This window comes from Sinocyclocheilus grahami, unplaced genomic scaffold (genome assembly GCF_001515645.1).
Source record: "Sinocyclocheilus grahami isolate Dianchi unplaced genomic scaffold, SAMN03320097.WGS_v1.1 scaffold68.1, whole genome shotgun sequence".
Lineage (NCBI taxonomy): Eukaryota > Metazoa > Chordata > Actinopteri > Cypriniformes > Cyprinidae > Sinocyclocheilus > Sinocyclocheilus grahami.
Genome location: NW_015505247.1, coordinates 1,199,718 through 1,223,177, shown reverse-complemented (window position 1 = coordinate 1,223,177; position 23,460 = coordinate 1,199,718). Strand labels below are relative to the sequence as shown.

At 37.5% G+C, this 23,460-nt stretch overlaps 1 protein-coding gene across 1 annotated transcript; it reads left to right on the top strand.

The window, feature by feature from the left end:
• The first annotated feature begins 1,218 nt into the window (after positions 1-1,218).
• LOC107585276 (leucine-rich PPR motif-containing protein, mitochondrial-like) lies at positions 1,219-23,223 on the top strand. The gene is made up of 8 exons (XM_016272222.1): positions 1,219-1,301; positions 7,912-8,025; positions 8,439-8,569; positions 11,898-11,983; positions 16,448-16,655; positions 20,992-21,116; positions 21,642-21,796; positions 23,164-23,223. The coding sequence occupies exons 3-8, from the start codon at positions 8,484-8,486 to the stop codon at positions 23,221-23,223; spliced, it is 720 nt and encodes a 239-aa protein (XP_016127708.1). The 5' UTR covers positions 1,219-1,301; positions 7,912-8,025; positions 8,439-8,483.
• The last annotated feature ends 237 nt before the right edge of the window (positions 23,224-23,460 follow it).

The window sequence follows — 23,460 nt, the reverse complement described above, 5'->3', positions numbered from 1 at the left end:
TCCCTCTAAGCTGCATTAACATGTGTAAATACATCTAAATGCCACTTCATATGCAACTTCTGCAAAGATACATTTTATTGATACTGATTTAATTTGTTTAGTAACGGCCTAAATGTATTATTATTATTATAATTGACTGATTAAATGTAAGAATTTGACTCGAAAGATGATGTACACTTTTAGAAAACAATGGCTTTATAAAGGTAAGAATGCCCATAAAAGTTAAAAATCTATTTAAAAATATTGGAAAAGATTAATTTCTATCACTGCTGTGAACTGACCCGCACACAGAATATGAAGAATATCAAAAACTTTAGGAGTCAGCTGTCCACGGTAGTCCTTAAGATAATAGGACAATAACACACTCAGCAAAATATCATCTAATTATCTTTATCGATAAAATCACAGAAAATATTGAGATATTATTTTTTGTCAATATCGCACACCCCTAGTACTGACAAAATTATAATTTTTTTTGGCTAGTAGAATTTATGAATGGCCGGTAACTTAAATTTAGTAGCCAAATTGGCTGGTGAGTGAAAAAGTTAATTTCAATCCCTGTATATATATATATATATATGTATGTGTGCTTTAGTGCTGTCAAAATTAACCAGTTAACACATGCGGCATGCCATTCGTTTTTTTCAGTTTAACAGCATTAAAAATATTTAACGCAATTAACGCAGGGGTGGAGCTAGGGTTGGCCACCCCACTCACAACTGCTGCTTCTGTTTATTTTTTTCTTGACGACGAACTGCGATTATGGTATATGACCACATCAAACAGGAGACACTTTAGACACGCAGTCCAACTTCACCTCAGCGCCAGGTGCTAATCAAACGAGCACAGAAAAGGTACAGGTGACGAGGGAGCTTCAGTAGAACAACAGTGAACTGTGGTCAGATGAGATGTTGTCAGGCCATATGTCAGTAAAAACCAATTCTACTGTCCTGTCAGCCGTTATACTGTGCTCGTAGCACGTGCTCTTCAATTGTACACAAATGCGGCGGCACGCGCTGTGTATCATTTCATATTAAAGCGCAAAAGAAACTACGAGCGTACTTGTGCATTAATTAGCAGCTTCCTAGCAACCACACCCTAGTAAATGCATAGCAACACCCTGACATCATAGAGATTTCCCACTAATATTAACAAAACCTCCACTAATATTTGCATAATTGTTTTATTCAGATCTGTAATAGTACAGTTAATAGACCAGGTCATATTTTATCTTTCAGGATGTCCTTGCTCTTGTGGATAAAAAGGACAATGGGTTGGAGAATGAAGCAACACTGCTTAGAGTAAGTGTGTGTGTGTGTGTGTGTGTGTGTGTGTGTGTGTGTGTGTGTGTGTGTGTGTGTGTGTGTGTGTGTGTGTATATATGTGTATATATATATATATATATGCGCGCAGGGTTTGTTATTAACACCCACCAACCCGCCAAATGCGGGTAAAAATCAGCTGTGGCGGGTAATGCTGTCAAATCACTAGCCAATTTGGCCGGTTACTTTTCCTAAATTATGTTCACTAATTAATTTCTTGGGGAAGTTCATGCAGGCCAAATCTGCTCAGGTTTAGCGCAAATACTGAACTCGTGAGACATCATGACATTATCGAGTCTATTGCAAAAGCTAAACAAAACACACCTACAGAGGCACACATACACAATGAGATGAAGGCTGGTTAGACCAACACAGGCTTTAGTGTGCGTGCGCTTTTAGAGTGTGCTCTTTCACTGCATGATTCAGTCTATTAATATGCATTAACAATGATCACATACTTCAAGATAAGGAGGCAGAAAATGTATATATTTATATCAATTCATATAGTTAATCAATATCACACGAAGAGAAAAAATCAGCATGGTTATAAATGTGATATTTATTTTATACAACAGTTCAATAAACAATAAGTTAATATCAAGAGACTTACATTTTAAACACCATATTGGCTGTTTTTGCGCTATTTCTGTGCTATTTCGCCAACAAAAAACATTCCAAACACAGCCACAGTACTGTTTTGCTTCTCTGAGCAACATGACGTTGTTTTGTTTCTGAATGAATCAACCGTGTAAATGAATTCGGTTCAATCGCAATGACTCACTTAACAGTGACTTGCTGCCAGCTACTGGCGGTTTTAATTTCACATTTAATGTATCTTTTAATTTTTTTAATAATTTCACGTTTTAAATATCAAAACATTATTTATGCATTTGTAACTGCAGTTTAAAGCATTCCATGTCCCTCTAAACTGCATTAACGTGTAAACTTCATATGCAACTTCTGCAAAGATACATTTTATTGATAATTTGTTTATTTGTTTAGTAACGGCCTAAATGTATTATTATTATTATAATTGACTGATTAAATGTAAGAATTTGACTCGTGTACACTTTTACACTTTTAGAAAAAAATGGCTTTATAAAGGTAAGAATGCCCATAAAAGTTAAAAATCTATTTAAAAATATTGGAAAAGATTAATTTCTATCACTGCTGTGAACTGACCCGCACACAGAATATGAAGAATATCAAAAACTTTAGGAGTCAGCTGTCCACGGTAGTCCTTAAGATAATAGGACAATAACACACTCAGCAAAATATCATCTAATTATCTTTATCGATAAAATCACAGAAAATATTGAGATATTATTTTTTGTCAATATCGCACACCCCTAGTACTGACAAAATTATAATTTTTTTTGGCTAGTAGAATTTATGAATGGCCGGTAACTTAAATTTAGTAGCCAAATTGGCTGGTGAGTGAAAAAGTTAATTTCAATCCCTGTATATATATATATATATATGTATGTGTGCTTTAGTGCTGTCAAAATTAACCAGTTAACACATGCGGCATGCCATTCGTTTTTTTCAGTTTAACAGCATTAAAAATATTTAACGCAATTAACGCAGGGGTGGAGCTAGGGTTGGCCACCCCACTCACAACTGCTGCTTCTGTTTATTTTTTTCTTGACGACGAACTGCGATTATGGTATATGACCACATCAAACAGGAGACACTTTAGACACGCAGTCCAACTTCACCTCAGCGCCAGGTGCTAATCAAACGAGCACAGAAAAGGTACAGGTGACGAGGGAGCTTCAGTAGAACAACAGTGAACTGTGGTCAGATGAGATGTTGTCAGGCCATATGTCAGTAAAAACCAATTCTACTGTCCTGTCAGCCGTTATACTGTGCTCGTAGCACGTGCTCTTCAATTGTACACAAATGCGGCGGCACGCGCTGTGTATCATTTCATATTAAAGCGCAAAAGAAACTACGAGCGTGCAATGTCATAGTTATGTCATCAATCATGAAGTTACCAAAAAGGTGATTTAAAGCTGCCTTAAAACTGTGCATATATGTAAGTATTTGTTATATATGAGTCACATTTAAGAACACGTCTCTGAAATGCAGTGCTTTTCCAAACTATCCTGGAGCACCCAGCACTGTCTCCCTGATCTAACACACCTGATTCAACTCATCAGCTCATTAATAGAGACTTTAAGACCTGAAGTGGGTCAGAAAAGGTGAAGAGTTGTGAGAAAATATGATGCTTGTCAGATTCGCGTCATGTTCAGCAGCGGCAGCTCTTAAAGCAGACAAAATAAGCTAATAACCAGCTGCTGTGATGTCTGTTAATCAAAGGACAAAAGAAAAAAGAGCTTTAAGGATTCATCTATTTAGTTTAGAATTTAGTGTTTGATAATTATTCTTTATTCAATTTCTGAATATTTCATACTTGCCGAAGGGCACAGACAGCTAAATATGACATTTATTATAATGGGTTTATGTGAAGATTGTTTTAAGTTCACTTAAATTAGAAGTTTTTTTTTAAAGTCTAATAAATTGACTCGAAAGATGATGTACACTTTTAGAAAACAATGGCTTTATAAAGGTAAGAATGCCCATAAAAGTTAAAAATCTATTTAAAAATATTGGAAAAGATTAATTTCTATCACTGCTGTGAACTGACCCGCACACAGAATATGAAGAATATCAAAAACTTTAGGAGTCAGCTGTCCACGGTAGTCCTTAAGATAATAGGACAATAACACACTCAGCAAAATATCATCTAATTATCTTTATCGATAAAATCACAGAAAATATTGAGATATTATTTTTTGTCAATATCGCACACCCCTAGTACTGACAAAATTATAATTTTTTTTGGCTAGTAGAATTTATGAATGGCCGGTAACTTAAATTTAGTAGCCAAATTGGCTGGTGAGTGAAAAAGTTAATTTCAATCCCTGTATATATATATATATATATGTATGTGTGCTTTAGTGCTGTCAAAATTAACCAGTTAACACATGCGGCATGCCATTCGTTTTTTTCAGTTTAACAGCATTAAAAATATTTAACGCAATTAACGCAGGGGTGGAGCTAGGGTTGGCCACCCCACTCACAACTGCTGCTTCTGTTTATTTTTTTCTTGACGACGAACTGCGATTATGGTATATGACCACATCAAACAGGAGACACTTTAGACACGCAGTCCAACTTCACCTCAGCGCCAGGTGCTAATCAAACGAGCACAGAAAAGGTACAGGTGACGAGGGAGCTTCAGTAGAACAACAGTGAACTGTGGTCAGATGAGATGTTGTCAGGCCATATGTCAGTAAAAACCAATTCTACTGTCCTGTCAGCCGTTATACTGTGCTCGTAGCACGTGCTCTTCAATTGTACACAAATGCGGCGGCACGCGCTGTGTATCATTTCATATTAAAGCGCAAAAGAAACTACGAGCGTGCAATGTCATAGTTATGTCATCAATCATGAAGTTACCAAAAAGGTGATTTAAAGCTGCCTTAAAACTGTGCATATATGTAAGTATTTGTTATATATGAGTCACATTTAAGAACACGTCTCTGAAATGCAGTTCTTTTCCAAACTATCCTGGAGCACCCAGCACTGTCTCCCTGATCTAACACACCTGATTCAACTCATCAGCTCATTAATAGAGACTTTAAGACCTGAAGTGGGTCAGAAAAGGTGAAGAGTTGTGAGAAAATATGATGCTTGTCAGATTCGCGTCATGTTCAGCAGCGGCAGCTCTTAAAGCAGACAAAATAAGCTAATAACCAGCTGCTGTGATGTCTGTTAATCAAAGGACAAAAGAAAAAAGAGCTTTAAGGATTCATCTATTTAGTTTAGAATTTAGTGTTTGATAATTATTCTTTATTCAATTTCTGAATATTTCATACTTGCCGAAGGGCACAGACAGCTAAATATGACATTTATTATAATGGGTTTATGTGAAGATTGTTTTAAGTTCACTTAAATTAGAAGTTTTTTTTTAAAGTCTAATAAATGTTAAAGTTGATAGCTCTCAATTATAGCTACGTTAGTCAATCGTTAAATATTAGTGGGGGAAAAAACTATTTCACTGAGACATCAGTAGTATTGACCAACACAGGCTTTAGTGTGCGTGCGCTTTTAGAGTGTGCTCTTTCACTGCATGATTCAGTCTATTAATATGCATTAACAATGATCACATACTTCAAGATAAGGAGGCAGAAAATGTATATATTTATATCAATTCATATAGTTAATCAATATCACACGAAGAGAAAAAATCAGCATGGTTATAAATGTGATATTTATTTTATACAACAGTTCAATAAACAATAAGTTAATATCAAGAGACTTACATTTTAAACACCATATTGGCTGTTTTTGCGCTATTTCTGTGCTATTTCGCCAACAAAAAACATTCCAAACACAGCCACAGTACTGTTTTGCTTCTCTGAGCAACATGACGTTGTTTTGTTTCTGAATGAATCAACCGTGTAAATGAATTCGGTTCAATCGCAATGACTCACTTAACAGTGACTTGCTGCCAGCTACTGGCGGTTTTAATTTCACATTTAATGTATCTTTTAATTTTTTTAATAATTTCACGTTTTAAATATCAAAACATTATTTATGCATTTGTAACTGCAGTTTAAAGCATTCCATGTCCCTCTAAACTGCATTAACGTGTAAACTTCATATGCAACTTCTGCAAAGATACATTTTATTGATACTGATTTAATTTGTTTAGTAACGGCCTAAATGTATTATTATTATTATAATTGACTGATTAAATGTAAGAATTTGACTCGAAAGATGATGTACACTTTTAGAAAACAATGGCTTTATAAAGGTAAGAATGCCCATAAAAGTTAAAAATCTATTTAAAAATATTGGAAAAGATTAATTTCTATCACTGCTGTGAACTGACCCGCACACAGAATATGAAGAATATCAAAAACTTTAGGAGTCAGCTGTCCACGGTAGTCCTTAAGATAATAGGACAATAACACACTCAGCAAAATATCATCTAATTATCTTTATCGATAAAATCACAGAAAATATTGAGATATTATTTTTTGTCAATATCGCACACCCCTAGTACTGACAAAATTATAATTTTTTTTGGCTAGTAGAATTTATGAATGGCCGGTAACTTAAATTTAGTAGCCAAATTGGCTGGTGAGTGAAAAAGTTAATTTCAATCCCTGTATATATATATATATATATGTATGTGTGCTTTAGTGCTGTCAAAATTAACCAGTTAACACATGCGGCATGCCATTCGTTTTTTTCAGTTTAACAGCATTAAAAATATTTAACGCAATTAACGCAGGGGTGGAGCTAGGGTTGGCCACCCCACTCTGCTTCTGTGCTTCTGTTTATTTTTTTCTTGACGACGAACTGCGATTATGGTATATGACCACATCAAACAGGAGACACTGCAGTCCAACAGTCCAACTTCACCTCAGCGCCAGGTGCTAATCAAACGAGCACAGAAAAGGTACAGGTGACGAGGGAGCTTCAGTAGAACAACAGTGAACTGTGGTCAGATGAGATGTTGTCAGGCCATATGTCAGTAAAAACCAATTCTACTGTCCTGTCAGCCGTTATACTGTGCTCGTAGCACGTGCTCTTCAATTGTACACAAATGCGGCGGCACGCGCTGTGTATCATTTCATATTAAAGCGCAAAAGAAACTACGAGCGTGCAATGTCATAGTTATGTCATCAATCATGAAGTTACCAAAAAGGTGATTTAAAGCTGCCTTAAAACTGTGCATATATGTAAGTATTTGTTATATATGAGTCACATTTAAGAACACGTCTCTGAAATGCAGTGCTTTTCCAAACTATCCTGGAGCACCCAGCACTGTCTCCCTGATCTAACACACCTGATTCAACTCATCAGCTCATTAATAGAGACTTTAAGACCTGAAGTGGGTCAGAAAAGGTGAAGAGTTGTGAGAAAATATGATGCTTGTCAGATTCGCGTCATGTTCAGCAGCGGCAGCTCTTAAAGCAGACAAAATAAGCTAATAACCAGCTGCTGTGAAGTCTGTTAATCAAAGGACAAAAGAAAAAAGAGCTTTAAGGATTCATCTATTTAGTTTAGAATTTAGTGTTTGATAATTATTCTTTATTCAATTTCTGAATATTTCATACTTGCCGAAGGGCACAGACAGCTAAATATGACATTTATTATAATGGGTTTATGTGAAGATTGTTTTAAGTTCACTTAAATTAGAAGTTTTTTTTTAAAGTCTAATAAATGTTAAAGTTGATAGCTCTCAATTATAGCTACGTTAGTCAATCGTTAAATATTAGTGGGGGAAAAAACTATTTCACTGAGACATCAGTAGTATTTAGTCATAAAAAAGGTGCCATTAAAAATATACTGTCTTTGTTTCTAATTTGAAGATTGAATGTGAAATTATTTCAATATAAAAGTATATTTAAAAACTTTGTTAGGTGGGCTCGTGATTGATTTCAGAAAAAAATTGCGATTTAATTCTGTAATTTTTTTTTTAATCGATTGACAGCACTTTTTTTTTTACCAAATATGTTCAATCCATGAGCTGAGCTGTGTGAGTCAAATAGCCTCGTGTTTTTGTCAGGGTTTGGAGGGGAAACTTTCATTTCTGGAGAAGACCCTAGCAGAGCTGAAAGCTGAGGGCAAGACAGCCAGTTCCACCCTCAAAAAAGTAATCACTGTCCTGTGTGCTGAGGAGGTGAGTTCTATTATCCTCATAAATACCCATGAGTATATTTAGTGTTCTGGACTTAATGGTTTTTATTATGCATCTTATTTTAAACCCAAGGGTGGGTTCGGCCATTTTTAACTTGAATGTGCAAGACTTCCTGTGTCAGCCGTTGCTAGTTATTTTAGCTGTTCAAAATAGTCTGTTGATGTTGCAAACTGGTAAATTGTAGTGCAAATGGTTTTACAGTTTACTGCACTTTATTCTTCTAGTTTGTTATCTGTAGTAGCAAATGAATTTCAAGTCCCACACATTTGCAGGAAATAGCTTGCTTCCATGTTGTAAAATATGGTGGATGTTGGTCTGTCACTAGTCACCATTCAAAACCAGTCGTCAGTATTTGTGTATCGATGTGTGTAGTTGAACTTTGTCTGTCTCATCAGAAACTAGAACGAGCTCTGGAGCTTAAAATTCTTTATGAAGCGGATATGACTCCTGCTGCATATGCCATGCTCATCAACCTGTGCTGTCGGCATGACAATGCTGAGGAAGCCCTCAAGCTAAAGATGGAATTGTAAGTTTGATGTACACATCATCACCGTCATACAAACATCCTTGTTTCGATTGTCGAGCAAAAGCAACATAAATGTAGTCCATACATGTTCCACATCTTCTGATGACGTGTGCAATATTTACAAAAAAGATGATGGTAATTTTGTTTTACAATGACTTTAACCACTGCAACTGGATGAAGTTAGTTGAACTTGAGAACCGAATCAGTCAATTTGTACTGTTCTAAACAAATCATTCAGACCAGTTTTGTGAACCAAATCAACCAATTCATCAAGATCTGGCTTCATAGAACGATTTATTCACATTAGGGCTGTCAAATTGATTAATCGTCATTAATCGCATCCAAAATAAAAGTTTGTGTTTATATGCTTGTGTACTGTGTATATTTTTATGTATATAAAAATACACACTTACATTTATAGCAAATAAATTCTTTAAAAATCCTACAATGTGATTTTCTGGATTTTTTTTTCTCATTTTGTCTCTCATAGTTGAGGTATATCTATGATGAAAATTACAGGCCTCTCTCATCTTTTTAAGTGGGAGAACTTGCACAATTGGTGGCTGACTAAATACTTTTTTTCCTCACTGTATGTGTATATATATATATATATATGAGCAATATCACGCGTGTAGCTGTGTGATATGGCTGTATATCGGCACGGCTATGATTCAGCCGAGGGAACGTTTCTTCATTGAAAACTTATTGTATTACGGTTTTAAAAGCTCACTGTATTATGTGGAGTCGAGTATTATGAGAGAGAGATGGACTGAGCGAATGTGATTATCTGCATCTGATACAGCAGTCATTCTTCAGCTCTATCTCATATTCACAATAAAAAATTAGTTTGAATGTCTGCTGAGGAAAGCCATGTCTTTGTTGTACTGTCCTTTTGTCTCTTAAGGGTGATTTCAGATGACAGCGCCAAAGTATCAAAGCACAATGCTTATTGCGATTATATTGGTTGGGAAGTGCCCTTCAATGTTCCGTCCATTAAAGGCACAATATGTACAATTTTCTTTATATTATATTTTTGGATATTATCCAAAAACCACTAGAACAGTGTTATATATTTTGCTGTCTTGTGTACTTACATTATCCCAAATGTTTCGAAGTATGTTTAAATCCAGAGAAATAAGCAATTTTAACTAGTGACACGGAGCGTGTCCATAGTGTCATTGTGTCGCCTGCCAATGACGTCATACACCCTCGATTTCCGGTTTGTTTTGTAGAAAACATGATGACAGAACTTTCAAATGTATCTAGTATGATAAAACAGCGCTGTTTCCCCCCCCCACATACGCACGACCGGAAGGAGCAGAAGCGGTCGACTGTGGCATAATAAAAGCTCCGCTGCTTTCGAGCCATGTGTCACGTTCATTCAGTGGCCTCGTTTCGCTTCGACGGCTTTCAGCCTCACCCTGCTTCATTCTACTACATTAAGAAATCATTAGCTCATCCATGAACATGATTTCTGCCCGAGTCCCATCGGATTGCATCGGCTGTGGGACAACAACTCCCATGATTCCACACTCAGTCACGGCATCATCAAACTACGCTTTTGTCTCTTTGTTTATGTTGAATATGCGCCATCTAGCGGCGAAAATTATATATTGTGCCTTTAACTGAAAACAGGCTAGACCAGGGGTGCCCAAACTCGGTCCTGGAGGGCCAGTGTCCTGCAGAGTTTAGCTCCAACCCCAATTAAACACACCTGAACCAGCTAATCAAGCTCTTATAGGCATACTAGAAACTTACCAGCAGGTGTGTTTAGGCAAGTTGGAGCTAAACTCTGCAGGACACCGGCCCTCCAGGACTGAGTTTGGGCACCCCTGGGCTAGACTAATCGATTCTTGGCATTTAAGAATCGATATCGTTCCGTAAAAATGAGAATCGATTAATATCGAGATATCGATATTTTTTTTACCCAGCCTTACTGCTGACTGCAGTCTCTTGCCGACATCTAATGGTGGAATAATGTAACTAATCACCATCACGAACACACACCATTTCTCAATATTAAATACTACTATTATTTATATGAAATATTATTTGTTGAATAATAATATTTAATAACAACAACAACAGCCATCATAAATGTTGCTAGGCAATTCAGTCAAAAGTACAAAGTATCTTTATTAACAAACCACATATATGAAGTCTAAACAAGTACATTCTCACCTAAAAAAACCTCTTAAAACTACATTCCATGATGCAAAAACAGTATTATATATTAAATTATAGTGGATTTGGGCATCCACCATGACATTCGCTGTGAAATGGTTGAAGGTCCGATATCACTTGAATATCACACTCCTCTCAGTCAATCAGATTCGAGAACCAGGAAGAACTGTTGTATAAAAATATATATTATATGTAATTCTTAAATATATACATGTATGTGCGTGTGTTTTTATATACATATACACAATATATTATGTAAACACATACTTTTATTTTGGATGCGATTAATCGATTTGACAGCCCTAGTTCACATCTATACTTCTCTTACGAGTGCTCATTAACATGCGAGAGTGAAGTAGAGTAAATGTCAAAATGATCAGTGAATAATGACTAATTTTGTTTGTTTTTTGGTCAGACAATCACTATCCTATGCGAGTCATATGAACCACATTTGTGGTGCGCTTTGGTCATTTTGGAGCTAGACAGTCTTAGTATTTAAAGTGGCTAGGATATTTGTAAAAAAAAATATATATATATCACATTTTCACAAATGAAATGAATTCAGAAGGATTTGTAACAACATGAGAACTGTTGTATAAAAATATATATTATATGTAATTCTTAAATATATACATGTATGTGCGTGTGTTTTTATATACATATACACAATATATTATGTAAACACATACTTTTATTTTGGATGCGATTAATCGATTTGACAGCCCTAGTTCACATCTATACTTCTCTTACGAGTGCTCATTAACATGCGAGAGTGAAGTAGAGTAAATGTCAAAATGATCAGTGAATAATGACTAATTTTGTTTGTTTTTTGGTCAGACAATCACTATCCTATGCGAGTCATATGAACCACATTTGTGGTGCGCTTTGGTCATTTTGGAGCTAGACAGTCTTAGTATTTAAAGTGGCTAGGATATTTGTAAAAAAAAAAATATATATATATCACATTTTCACAAATGAAATGAATTCAGAAGGATTTGTAACAACATTAGGGGGTAAGCAGATAATGACAGTTTAATTTTCAAGTGAACTATCCCTTTAAATCTGAAACATTCACAGCACAAAGAATGTGATTTAAAAATTAATTTGTCAGCCTGTGTTTACTCTTTCTTCTTTGGCGTGTCAGGGCTCGCAAGGACTCTGAAGTAGCGCTGGATGCTCAGAAGTATGTGGCCTTGGTCCGAGTGCTATCCAAACATGGCAAGCTGGAAGGTTAGTGGCCGTATCTGTGCACATGTGAAAGCTTCAGGCCCTGCTGAAATAATTACAGATGCCCTCTTATTTTCACCATCCCAGATTAATGAAATAATTTAGTTTAGTTTGTCACAAATAATGTGGGCCATCACATTAGGTGTGCCTTGCCTTACTTTTTAAACCACTTGGGACGTCAATGAGCATTTTGTATTACTTATCACGGCACTATCAAAAGGTGGCCACATGCTTAATTAGTTTCTTAAAGTCGGTTCAGCGTGTGCGGCCATGCGAGCATGTCTACGTGTGAGAGTGAGGTCCGAGACACCTGTCTATGTGCAATGGGACATTAATCAGCCATTATCTGAATTCCACGGTGGATTTCTCCATGCTCATGTAAGACGCAATTACAATAAAAGTGTTTCCTCTTTGCATTGTGCACACAGTGATGGTGAAAATACACGCTCCGTCTCTCTTTTCACGATGCGTGTCACTCTTTGGCTGCCCCCTCCCTCTCGCTCGGACTCATCCTGTCACCGAGCGAGGGAAAATTACAGGACCGGCTGCAATTTAGCAGAATTACTGAAATCCGTCCTGATACTAATGGCATATCATGGTGGGGAAAGTGCTTGAGTATTTCACACGCACATTTGCATGTGAATTCAGGCGAAAGTGTGTGATGAGGGAAGTGTGTGTGTATGTATATGTGTGTCCATCAGAGCGAGTTGGTGGCCATTATCCCGCGGGTGTGCGCTTGGAGCTTGTCATTCACAATAACACACCTCAGCGCCCCAGCCTGCCCGCATCACCGCCGCAACCCGATCCGCTCGAAGATCATGACTCGTGGCACCTTAGCGCACCAGATGGCCTGGCTTTTAATGGCCTTGTTTTTGTTTGAAACCCTTTCCTCGCCTCTTGTTCCTTCCTCCGTCTGTTATTTTTTCCCCTTGTGTCCTTACATTTGATACGGAGTTCGTAAAATGCCATTGCCGATTCACAGGCTGGCAGAAGGCCGTGGAATGAGCTGGAGGATTAATGGGCTGTGTGATATTTGTTTACCTCAGTGTGTGTGGTATCAGACAGTGGGCCGGGATGCTTCACCGCTAGCCGTCCATTCAGGCCCATTTACTACCAGCAGCTGATTGGGTGTGATTAGTGGTTCTGTCAGAAGGGAAGAATTTGAGCTGTCTGCCGTCACAGAGCTTTCTCATATGGCTGAAGTTCAGCTTGGTTGCTGTTTGTGGTCCAGCGATGTGTGAACCGTGCTCCGTATGACCAGTGAGTGGTCTGAGGGGCTTCATTTGGGACTCTGAAGTCTGTCTTGCTCTTTCATCCGTAACCTGAGGACACGCTCATCAGGAAGTTCTAGTATTGTGCAAAAGTTGACACACCTCAGAGTCATGGCCTAGTGCATGTGCGCTGACACCATTGAGCTGTGACATTTCCGACCTATTTTGCTCATAATTTTTATACTATTTCTTAGGGTGTATTCTAAACCCTACACATCTTTATGACTTCTAAAATGGCGTAAGTGACGCAGAGTTAATGTAAGAGTTGATTTCTCTACAGAGAAAGTCAATAGGAGATCCAAGCATGTGGTTTTTTTTTTGGCAAGTGCTTGCACTTAGGTACATTAAAGCAAATGCGGCCCTTTCTGCATGAATTTCATCCAGCTTTAGCACATAACCTCCTTTTATATTGCTGAAGTGTTGTACTACATCAATGTGCTCTGTACAACAATGCTTGTAAAGCCCTGGGCCATAAGAAAAGTACATGGTTGAGTGCCTAAAGCAACAGCCTAAGAATGAAGAGGTTGTTAGTTCTAATCCCCTCGTGGGTATCGCTGTCACGGCGCCCTCCGGCGATCCACTTAACCTCCATTGCTTCAATTCATATCCAGCTGTTAACACATAACATGTGGCACTTTTTAGACAAGAGCTCTTCTTAAATGACAAGCCTCTATTTAAATGGGCTGACTGCTGGGATCTTGATAAAACAATCCACAAAAATTAAAAAAGCAGTAAAGGATGAGATCTGTGCCCAAATAACAGCATGACTGAGTAGATAAGTGAACAGGGCTTTATCATACAAAAGCAGCCTCTTAAAAACTCAGCATGACCCTGCTGAACCTCCTGTTCCCTGCTTCACTGTTCCTTTTGGCTCATCACTTTTCCTGACAGTACGGAGCGCTGCGCTGGATTTGCATAACAACAGGACAAAAATTGCAGGGTGATGAAGTGACAGATTGGAATTTGTGGGCTAAAACAAGCTGGCTGTCTCTGTTTGAGTGTATGTGCGTGTGTGTGGAGACTGAAGTGAACTGTGTTGCTGTAGGTCGGCCTACATTGTATATTTCCAAACGCATACTGTTACTCTCCATACTTGAGGTCCTTGTTATCGTCAAACACTGTAGGGATACTTGTTGGGTAAAGGTGAGGGATTTTTTTCCTACTGAAATTGACAGTTTAATATGCAACTATAAGTGGGTATTTGTAGGTTGATTTATACAAAAATACAATAACATTGTCAAATATTACAATTTAAAATAAATGTTATTTCGGTGATGCAAAGCTGAAGATTCAGCATCATTACTTCAGTCTTCAGTGTCACATGATCTTTCAGAAATCATTCTAATATGCTGATTTGTTGCTTAAGAAACATTTCTTATTATTATCATTGTTGAAAACAGTTGTGCTGTTTAATGTTGTGTAATGATTAATAGGAAGTCTTGATTAATAGAACTAGGAGAAAACAGCATTTATTTGAAATAGAAATCTTTTGTAATATTATTAATGTCTTTACTGTCACTTTTGATCAATTTAATGCATCCTTGCTTAATAAAAGTATAAATTTATTTAAAAAACATCTTGCAAATGGGCAGTGCTTAAAACATTTGTATGAATTAGTAAATATAATTGCAATTCTGTTTGGTGATGCTATAGAAATTACACATTTCACCCTCAAAAGGGATTTGTTTGTTTTTAATCATTATTTTTAATTTAAAATATGTTCTGCGTATTAAATTTTAAAAATATTCAAAATAAAAAAAATATTCTGCATATTTATTTTATTAATATTTATTTTATAAATTGACTTATTTTTTTCCCTTCAGTGATATTATAGTGACATTTGTGTACCCATATGTTCTTGCATAATTGTGAAAGTTCTAAACAACCTTGACAGTTTATAGAAACAAAAAATAAATGTTCAAATTAAACTATGATATAATTCATACTTTCCAGGGAAAGTGTAAATACTTTTGTGTTATCAAAACATTGCTTTTTAAGTATCCTGAAACAGCAATAATTACTCAAGCAATAAAGTTTTGGGTGGGACTGTTTATCAACCAATGGAAGACAATAAGTGTTCAAGAAATGGTAATTTTTGCAATTTGCTAATGGCACGAAAACTAGCACTTTATCTACTTTACCTAAGCGCTATGAAGAAATGGAGATGAACAGCAGTACTGCTGTGAGTCATGGGAATTTGGGAGTTTGCCTGACTGCCTGTGGCCAGCGCTGACTCCCACATGCACACAGCTGTGATGATGGCATCCTCATTCTCTCTCTCTGTGTCGCTCTCTCTCGGTTCTAGATGATTAGTATCGCCAGTGCAAACAGGCCCTATCGGTATCAGCCCATTAGCTAGCCTCTAAACAGCACGTAAACACATCTTAATTATCTGGCTTGGTGACAGAGCAGCTGTGGAGGTGGACCCTCTCCCCTCTGCCAGATGGGAGCATCGCCCAGTAAAAAGCCTCCATTACGGTAGCAAAGCGGCGCCATATCCACGACCAGAGCCCGCCGAGTTCACGACGGGCACTCGCCGCACACCTATAATTTCCTGGCATGCTTTCGCAGGGAACCGTGAAAAAAAAAAAAAAAGCCCCACTATTGTGGGGGCCTCCGTAATTGTAGTCTCGTTTAGAAATGCAAGTAGTAATTAGCGGCGAATTGGCATTATACGGCAGCATTTGCATCCCCGCTGGGTGTAAAATGTTGTTTTAATAGCGGTTTGTTTTCCCCACATGAAATTATCTAAGGGGGTTTTTAATCACCTCTTCCCCTCTCTCGCTCTTTCTCTCGCATTCTCTCATCTGGCGCCGACCCATCGGGGAACAGCTAAGCGTACAGATATACAAATAATCTCAAGTCTGTGGATCAGTCAACGAGTCGGTTAAACCTTTGTATGCACTTGCGATTTATGAAACTGCGCCCTGGGTACCAAGTAACCATACATTTGTTGCATACCATGTAACTAGTTGCATGTAGAGGGTTCAAGCATTAAATTGTAAAATGTTATTCTTTTAAAATCGATTAGGATTGTCAACCCACTCCAAAAAGTTGTTGAATCTACATAATTGAGTTGACTGTTATCCAACAGTAGGTTGTTGGATAACTAGTCAAAATGTCTTACCACCTCTAGGCCATTATTGATATTTTGGCTCATCTATATTTCTCTTTCTCTCATTCTGATGTCATGCAGAGGCGATCGATATGCTGAAAGAGATGAAGGAGAAGGATGTGCAGTTAAGGGACAGCACAATCAGTTTGCTCACCCTCACGATGAATACCGCTGCGATGAAAGGAGATGCCAACAGTATTCGACGCCTCCAGGAGACGATCTTCACTTTGGGCCTGGCCAAACCATCCAGTAACCTCTGCTCACCCCTCATCACTTGCTATCTGGAGAGGTGAGTTGGTAAAACTTTGGAAAGTTGCTCAACTTTTCGCTGTTCCTCTCTGTGTGTAGCACCTACTACTCTGCACACCCTTCTGAAGGATCCCAGCTTTAGAGAAGAATGCCTGACATTTATTTTTAACAGTTTTGCCGTTGGCGCTACACTATTATTTTTAACCTGTAAATATGTGCTGTAATTCATTTCACATGCAAAGAGTTAATTTACACAGAAGCCATAATGAAAAAGTGCCAGACAGAGGGTGGAAAGTGATTGTGTACAGTATAACTTAATTACGACTGTTTTGGTGCAAGAAACCTTAACTAGCATTATAAGAGGACTTCAGCCAAAAAAAAAATTATGGGGTGACCCCATCAAGTAGTGAGTTTGGAAACAACATGAATATAATCTGAAAACAAACATTAATAACAATGTCAGATTGTAAAGCAGATTGTAAAGGGCAGAGTTCCACTCTTCCCTAAGCTTGTTGTCTCACTGTTCATTTCATATAATCTGTCATTACCTTATAGCAAAATGCAGCATGGTGGGAAAAGGAATTAACTTCCACAAGTTCGGCCCCTCTTTCCCGCCCCCCCATCCGTTCAGGTCTATTTGTAAGAGCGGCTTTTAAGCAGATCAACTAATTTGCATGTTAATTATGCACCCTGTGCTAATTACTGGATTTGCCTGGGCCATGCGGTGCACTGCGTAAGTGCCTTTCCCCCTCCCCGCTGTGGGATATTGAGTTTGGCACTACACCTTCACTGATAGCGCTAGTGTCAACACACACATACACATACGGGCTTCCTGGGTGCCCCTCCGAGACTGTTTGTTTTTCTGTCACTCGAGTGCCACAACCACACTGGCACGTGCAAGCCTTAATTGCTGCCTTGTGTGCGATAAGGTTTCCAATTTAGCTCAGGTTCATTAAGGAGCAGATACGGAGAGATCAGAGCGACTCTCAGCAGAGAGACTGATAAACCGTGAACGTTTACATCACACCACATACACACACACGCGCACTGTGACTGGCAGCCACACATTCCAGTGGAGGAGAGCCTCAAAGCTCACAGCAGCCAGCCCTGCTTGGATACTTTTTTTTTCTGTGACTTTTAAGGGAAAAAATTCCATATTTTTCATGCTTGTGAAGTGGAAAGTGGTTGAATTCTACAGAATGGATGTAAACATGGTGAAATGTTACTCTGTGTCCATTGGTAGCTGAAAGCGAAGTTTAGTGAAAGTGAAATTAGCTCATATACAGTTAACATGCAGTTTATTTATTATTAATTCTTTTTTAATTTGACCAATTTAATGTAATTTTGTTATTATTGTCAGTTTTCCTTTTAGTTTAAGTACTTTTGTGCTTTTGTTAGTTATTTTTTATTTATTTTAAAATATTTCTATTGAGGTTAATACATTATTTCAACATTTCTAATGTTATCTATTAAAGTTGTTTTCTGATCTTTGTATTTTGTAATTTTATTTTATTGTCATTACCAAAAAAAAATTGTTTTAGTGTGAACTTTTCGTTTACTTTTAACAGTAACATTACTAGACTGTATTCATTATATTTTGAATAACTCTTGGCAGATAAACATTAGATATACATTAATACTAATTTAGCACTTTTGGAGTTTGACTTGGAAGCAAAACTTTAAAGTGATTTATTTTTTGTTATTAATTAGTTTTTATATTCTCTGTGTTGTAATATAAACTCTGTTGTTGTTTGTTGTTTAAGACTACGTATTAAAGTTAGTTCGCAGTTAAAGGTTTTTTTTTGTTTTTGTTTAGTATTATTGTCAGTAATTTTGTACTTGGATGTAGTCATGAGATATTCGTAAGGGATATTACTATTAAACTTCGTTGGTTTTACCCAAAGCAGCAAAAAGTTGAAACAGGAGTTGTGATGCACATTTGTTATGCGTACACACACCATCGATACACCATAAAATCAACCCACATATGGTGATGATTTGTCCAATGCGGCCTTCTACCTTAAATGAGTTTGGCACCCCTGCTGTGGACGACTCTTTATCTTCTCCATCCATCTCTCTGCACTCGTCTCTGTCTCCTCTTTGGTCTGGGCTGCGCTAAAGAGGACAAAGCGGTGTGTGTCTCGTCAGCATGTCAACTGTAATGACTTAATGAACACTTCTCTATGGGATTAACTCTGACAGCCGTCAGCCTGTCTCCACGACAACAGCAGCCGCCGCTCCCGATACGTATCCTTAGGCTCTAATGAGCCTAACAAAGGGAATTGCCAGAACTTTTTTGTGGAAGGGATTTTTTGAGGGACAGGAGCTCTGAAAAGAGGGAGGGGATGTCGCAGGCTGTCAGATGTTTGTTTTAATCTGCATCACTTGCATATATAGTGAGGAAGGACGGTTTCTGGAAAGTTTAAATCGGGACCATTTACATTTAAAAATCATTGCCACATTTGTAGTTTTGTGTTTGATAGATGTGTTCGATTCCAAGTCAAACCATTGAGCATTAACCCTGCCTAACTACCAACACACACACACACACACACTTCAAAGTAAAGGGGAAAAGAAATAAAAAAAGCAGTCATTCTCTTTTAAAAGTGGAAAGGGTGATAACATGGGTGCCAATCTCGGTAACAAAAGAGATGGGAGTCAGGGATGTAGGGAGAGTGTCACAAGAAGAGGAGGTTCAGAAGAGGGGTGGATGAAATTAGCTTTCTTGTCTAATCCTTCAGGTTCCTCGCGCAAAGCACTCACATTCGCTTTTTTATTCTCCTTCAACTTAATTGGCTGGAAAGTGCTTGACATGCAAAGTTAGTGACATTAAGAGGAACATGTTGCAGTAAGCCTGAGCGCCACTGACAGCTAAATTGTATCCGGGGAAATTATGAATCCTTCAACATGGTTAATTTTTTTGGGGGGGGGTCGTGTGGTTGAATTGGCTCTTGACTCCCGCTTGATGAATAATATTGTCGCTCTTCATTTCAATTAAGTGCGATTGCCTAAGAGCTGGCGTCATGTTCCGGCTCAATCACTGCCCTGTTTTTTGTCCATCTCCCCCACGCCTACCTCCCATTCAACCCACCTTCCAAGGTCAGCACATATACCTTCTCTGACTGTATGATCTCTGAGGTTGAAAACACTGCTGAGATTACACCTGTTAAAACCCCACCGGTTCACTTTCCCTCCACACCCGCCCCTCCTGCCGGTGCCCTATCTGCTTTGACCTCTGTGTGATTGACGTGGTAATTACCCAATCACTCGATGGCTGCCACTGCAGTCACAATAGAGTGATTGGAGTGGTGTTTTTCTCGTCTATTCCTTTGCTTTATTCCTCTGTCAGGCCTCTGTCAGCTCTTTGTTAGAAAGGGGTAAAGAGAGGGAAGATGATGCGAGAGAGGGGTGAGAGCAGATCTAATTTTGTTGCCATATTCTGCCAAGCGGCCCGGTTGGGGGTGAGGGCACTGGATGCTTTAGAGGAAGGCGGGAGCCACAGGAAGTTGCAAGAAGCTAAAGACCTTTGTTGCACATGGCCATGAAGTGTTTATTTAGAAATGTGTATATATATATATATTTTATTTAATGCATTTTTTATTTTGTATATTTATTTAAATGTTCTTTTAGTTTCTTAATTATGCATGGTTGTTTTAAAAATTATTTGTGATCTTTTATTTTAAAAAGTAATTTTATTGTTTTAAAAAACTACTTACAACTTGACATTTAAGAACTACAAAGTAGTTTGTGACCAGTGCTTAAATTATTGTGCTTAAGACAGTGACCATTTAACTTTCTTTTTTTCAATGTTTAGTGTACAAAATTGTACAAGAGTGAAAAATTTAAGGGGGTCTGAATACTTTCCGTACCCACTGTATATATATTTTTTTTATTAAATTTTTTTTTTCAAATTTACTATGAAAATGTAATTTGAAAGGGCAATTTGGTGTTAAATAAAGAAACTAAAATTTTCCATTAAGAACAATAAAGTAGTTTGTGACAAGTGCCGTTTCTTTTAAATGTTTGTGCTTAAGACAATGTGACCATTTCACTTTATATGCATTTTTTTAAATATTTAATTCATTTTTTTTGTGCGTTTAAATGTCCATTTAGTTTCTTTTAAAATATGCATGGTTCTTTTCAACATGGTTACTTTCTTTTTGATATTTTAATTGTAAAGGGTAGTTTAAATAGTATTTTAAAAAGTAATATAACTTGTTAAGATCAACAACAAAGTTTCAAACTTTCAGCCTGTTTTGTAATGAAACACTGAACCATGATAATACCGCTATAAAAGCTTCAGCAATAATCACAACATGAATATACTGGCACATGTGTAGTGCTGGTTTGGTGTAATATGTCATGTTTTTCTGCAGTGGGAACTATGCAGGTGCATTCGATGCCACTGTGGAGGTCCATAAACAATACAACCAGATGCCCAAAATCCACGACCTCATCTGCGGCCTGGTGGAAAAAGGAGATGCTGAGCTATTACAGAAAGGTGTGTAACGCCCACACACACACACACACACGTACAGCACATTAATTACATTTCTGTGTGTCACTTGTTACAAGTCACAAGTAGTTTGTCTGCATGTTCTGATCTGCTGTCTGTTGAGATGGTCATACAGTGGGGCCCCCCACTGTATGTAGAATGTGTGTGTTCTGTGTTTTCAAGAGTGCCACCCACTAAAGGGCAGGTTGGACAACCTAGATGATGGTGGTTTCAATAGTCTCTGTCTTTGTCAGGGTTAGTGAAGGGGTTAAGTGTGCTGTGTGTTGGGGGTGAGTGGATTTGAAGTGTCAAGGCAGTGAGACCTCTATGGTGGAGGGCCACTTTACGGCCCCGATGACCCGGCACTCTGAGAGACATGCTGCATGTGCCACGGAAAACCCATTGACCACATTTTTGATGACATTTACTCTGCATGAGATTTATAGAATAGCTTTTAAGAAAGAGACCATGTACACAGAGTACGCGAATGTGACTGTTTCTTCACTCTCTTATCTCTGTTTCATTTAACAGTCGTGGAGTTTTTGAGTCAGGAGCGAGGCGAGATGATGATGCTCTACGACCTTTACTTTGCGTTCCTGCAAACGGGCCGCTACAAGGAGGCACGCAAAATCATCGAGGTGGGACTGCTGTTATTGTGTTCAATCCACACAGCTAATTTAACAGCTGTAATTACGGCCACACTGATATTTCCACTTTTAAATTAGATAGCCTCCAAAGCCACACTAATGCCATTCATGCAAGACAATAGGTACAAGGAGTTTTCAAAGGATGAGAGAGTGTGTGTGAGTGTGAAGGAGAAAATCACGACTACAAAGACCACTCGTTTTTGAAACAAAGCTTACTGGAAAAATTGAAGTATTGTGATATTGTTTGTCACTATATTGAATCAATGCACTCATTCCAATTGCTATTATTATTCATTGTCATTACAAGGCTTTGGCTTGATAAAACCATTTTCATTTGAAACAGAAAATGATGACCAAAGTTAACACGAAAGTAAGATGAGCAGAACTTAATGCCTCTTCCATATTCATTTTATATATTTTTTTTAATGAATTGATTTTAGTGTAGTTAGTAAATGTGTAGTTTAAGTTTTATTTTTGTAAATGTGTAATTTGTATATTTTTCTCACACATACATGTTTTTAGGAAATATATTAATATAGAGATAGGAATATCATCGTGGCTATATGAATTATAGTTACAGGTATTTATACAATATTTTACCAAGCTAGACTACCAAATATTAAATCTAAAAAATAATATTTCCTAAAATATTGTCAACTGTTTTTAGGATTTGTTTATATAAATATTTTTTAATATGTTTTGCTTTTGCATCATCATTTTTATTTTGGTTATAGTATTTGTTTTGAAGTTTCAATTTTAATGGGAGGGGAAAAATGAAAAAATATAAAATGCCTACAGTGTTTTTCCCTGTAACTGTATACATATGCATACGTTTCAAGAAATATTATATTTTATTTACAGACTAATTTTGCAATAATGGAAAATTAAAAATGGAAAATAATGGAATATGTGGCAAAACATTATACTAATTGGATTGTAAATTTCAACCAGTTATTTTTGATATTACCAAGAAGACTATCACAAGTAGTTCTTGCAATCAAAACTGAATCTGTGCCAGACAGCTAGATCATTTTATTACAGATTTAAAAATGTGAAGTCTTGAAAGGCAAAAAGTTCTAGCGCTCTCACACTGTCCACAGGCCAGCGGTCTTTCTTTATTGAATGAGAAGAGCATCTGCTCAAAGTAGAACTGGCAGTAGAACTTCTCATCTCGTCTCGGTACTGTGAAGTTTTCAGACACATTTCAGATGGATTTTCGATGCATGTGTAGACGTCTTTAACTGTCTGGAGAGACTGAGTATGTCTCTGTTCTCACATCAGGCCCTTCAGTGAGCGCTCTGTCCGGGAAGTAACTGATTTTGAGATGCTTGACGTGTTTTGAGCGCTTCGTCCAGAATGGGTCTTTCGGGGATACCTTTAGGCTGTGTTCTGTCTTGTTCTTTCAGAAGGCAGCATCTCACGAGTCTACACTTCCACTGAGAAACAGCTCTGACAAAGCCATTTAGATGTTCAATTAGCCAGCTGCTCTAATACGACACCACTCAACTCCCTCAGTGCTGCCATGTGGGAGTACGGCGAAATGTCAGCGCCAGTCAAGCCACTTCTATCATGCATAGGCTTTGTCTGAGGTTGTTTTACCTTTCTGTGCAGTTTTATGTTTCCAAGCTTCTGCAGCTTTCTCTTTTTTAAATTTTTTTATTGTCTTTGCGTTTTCCTCCACAAAGCCTCATCTCTGCCAATTC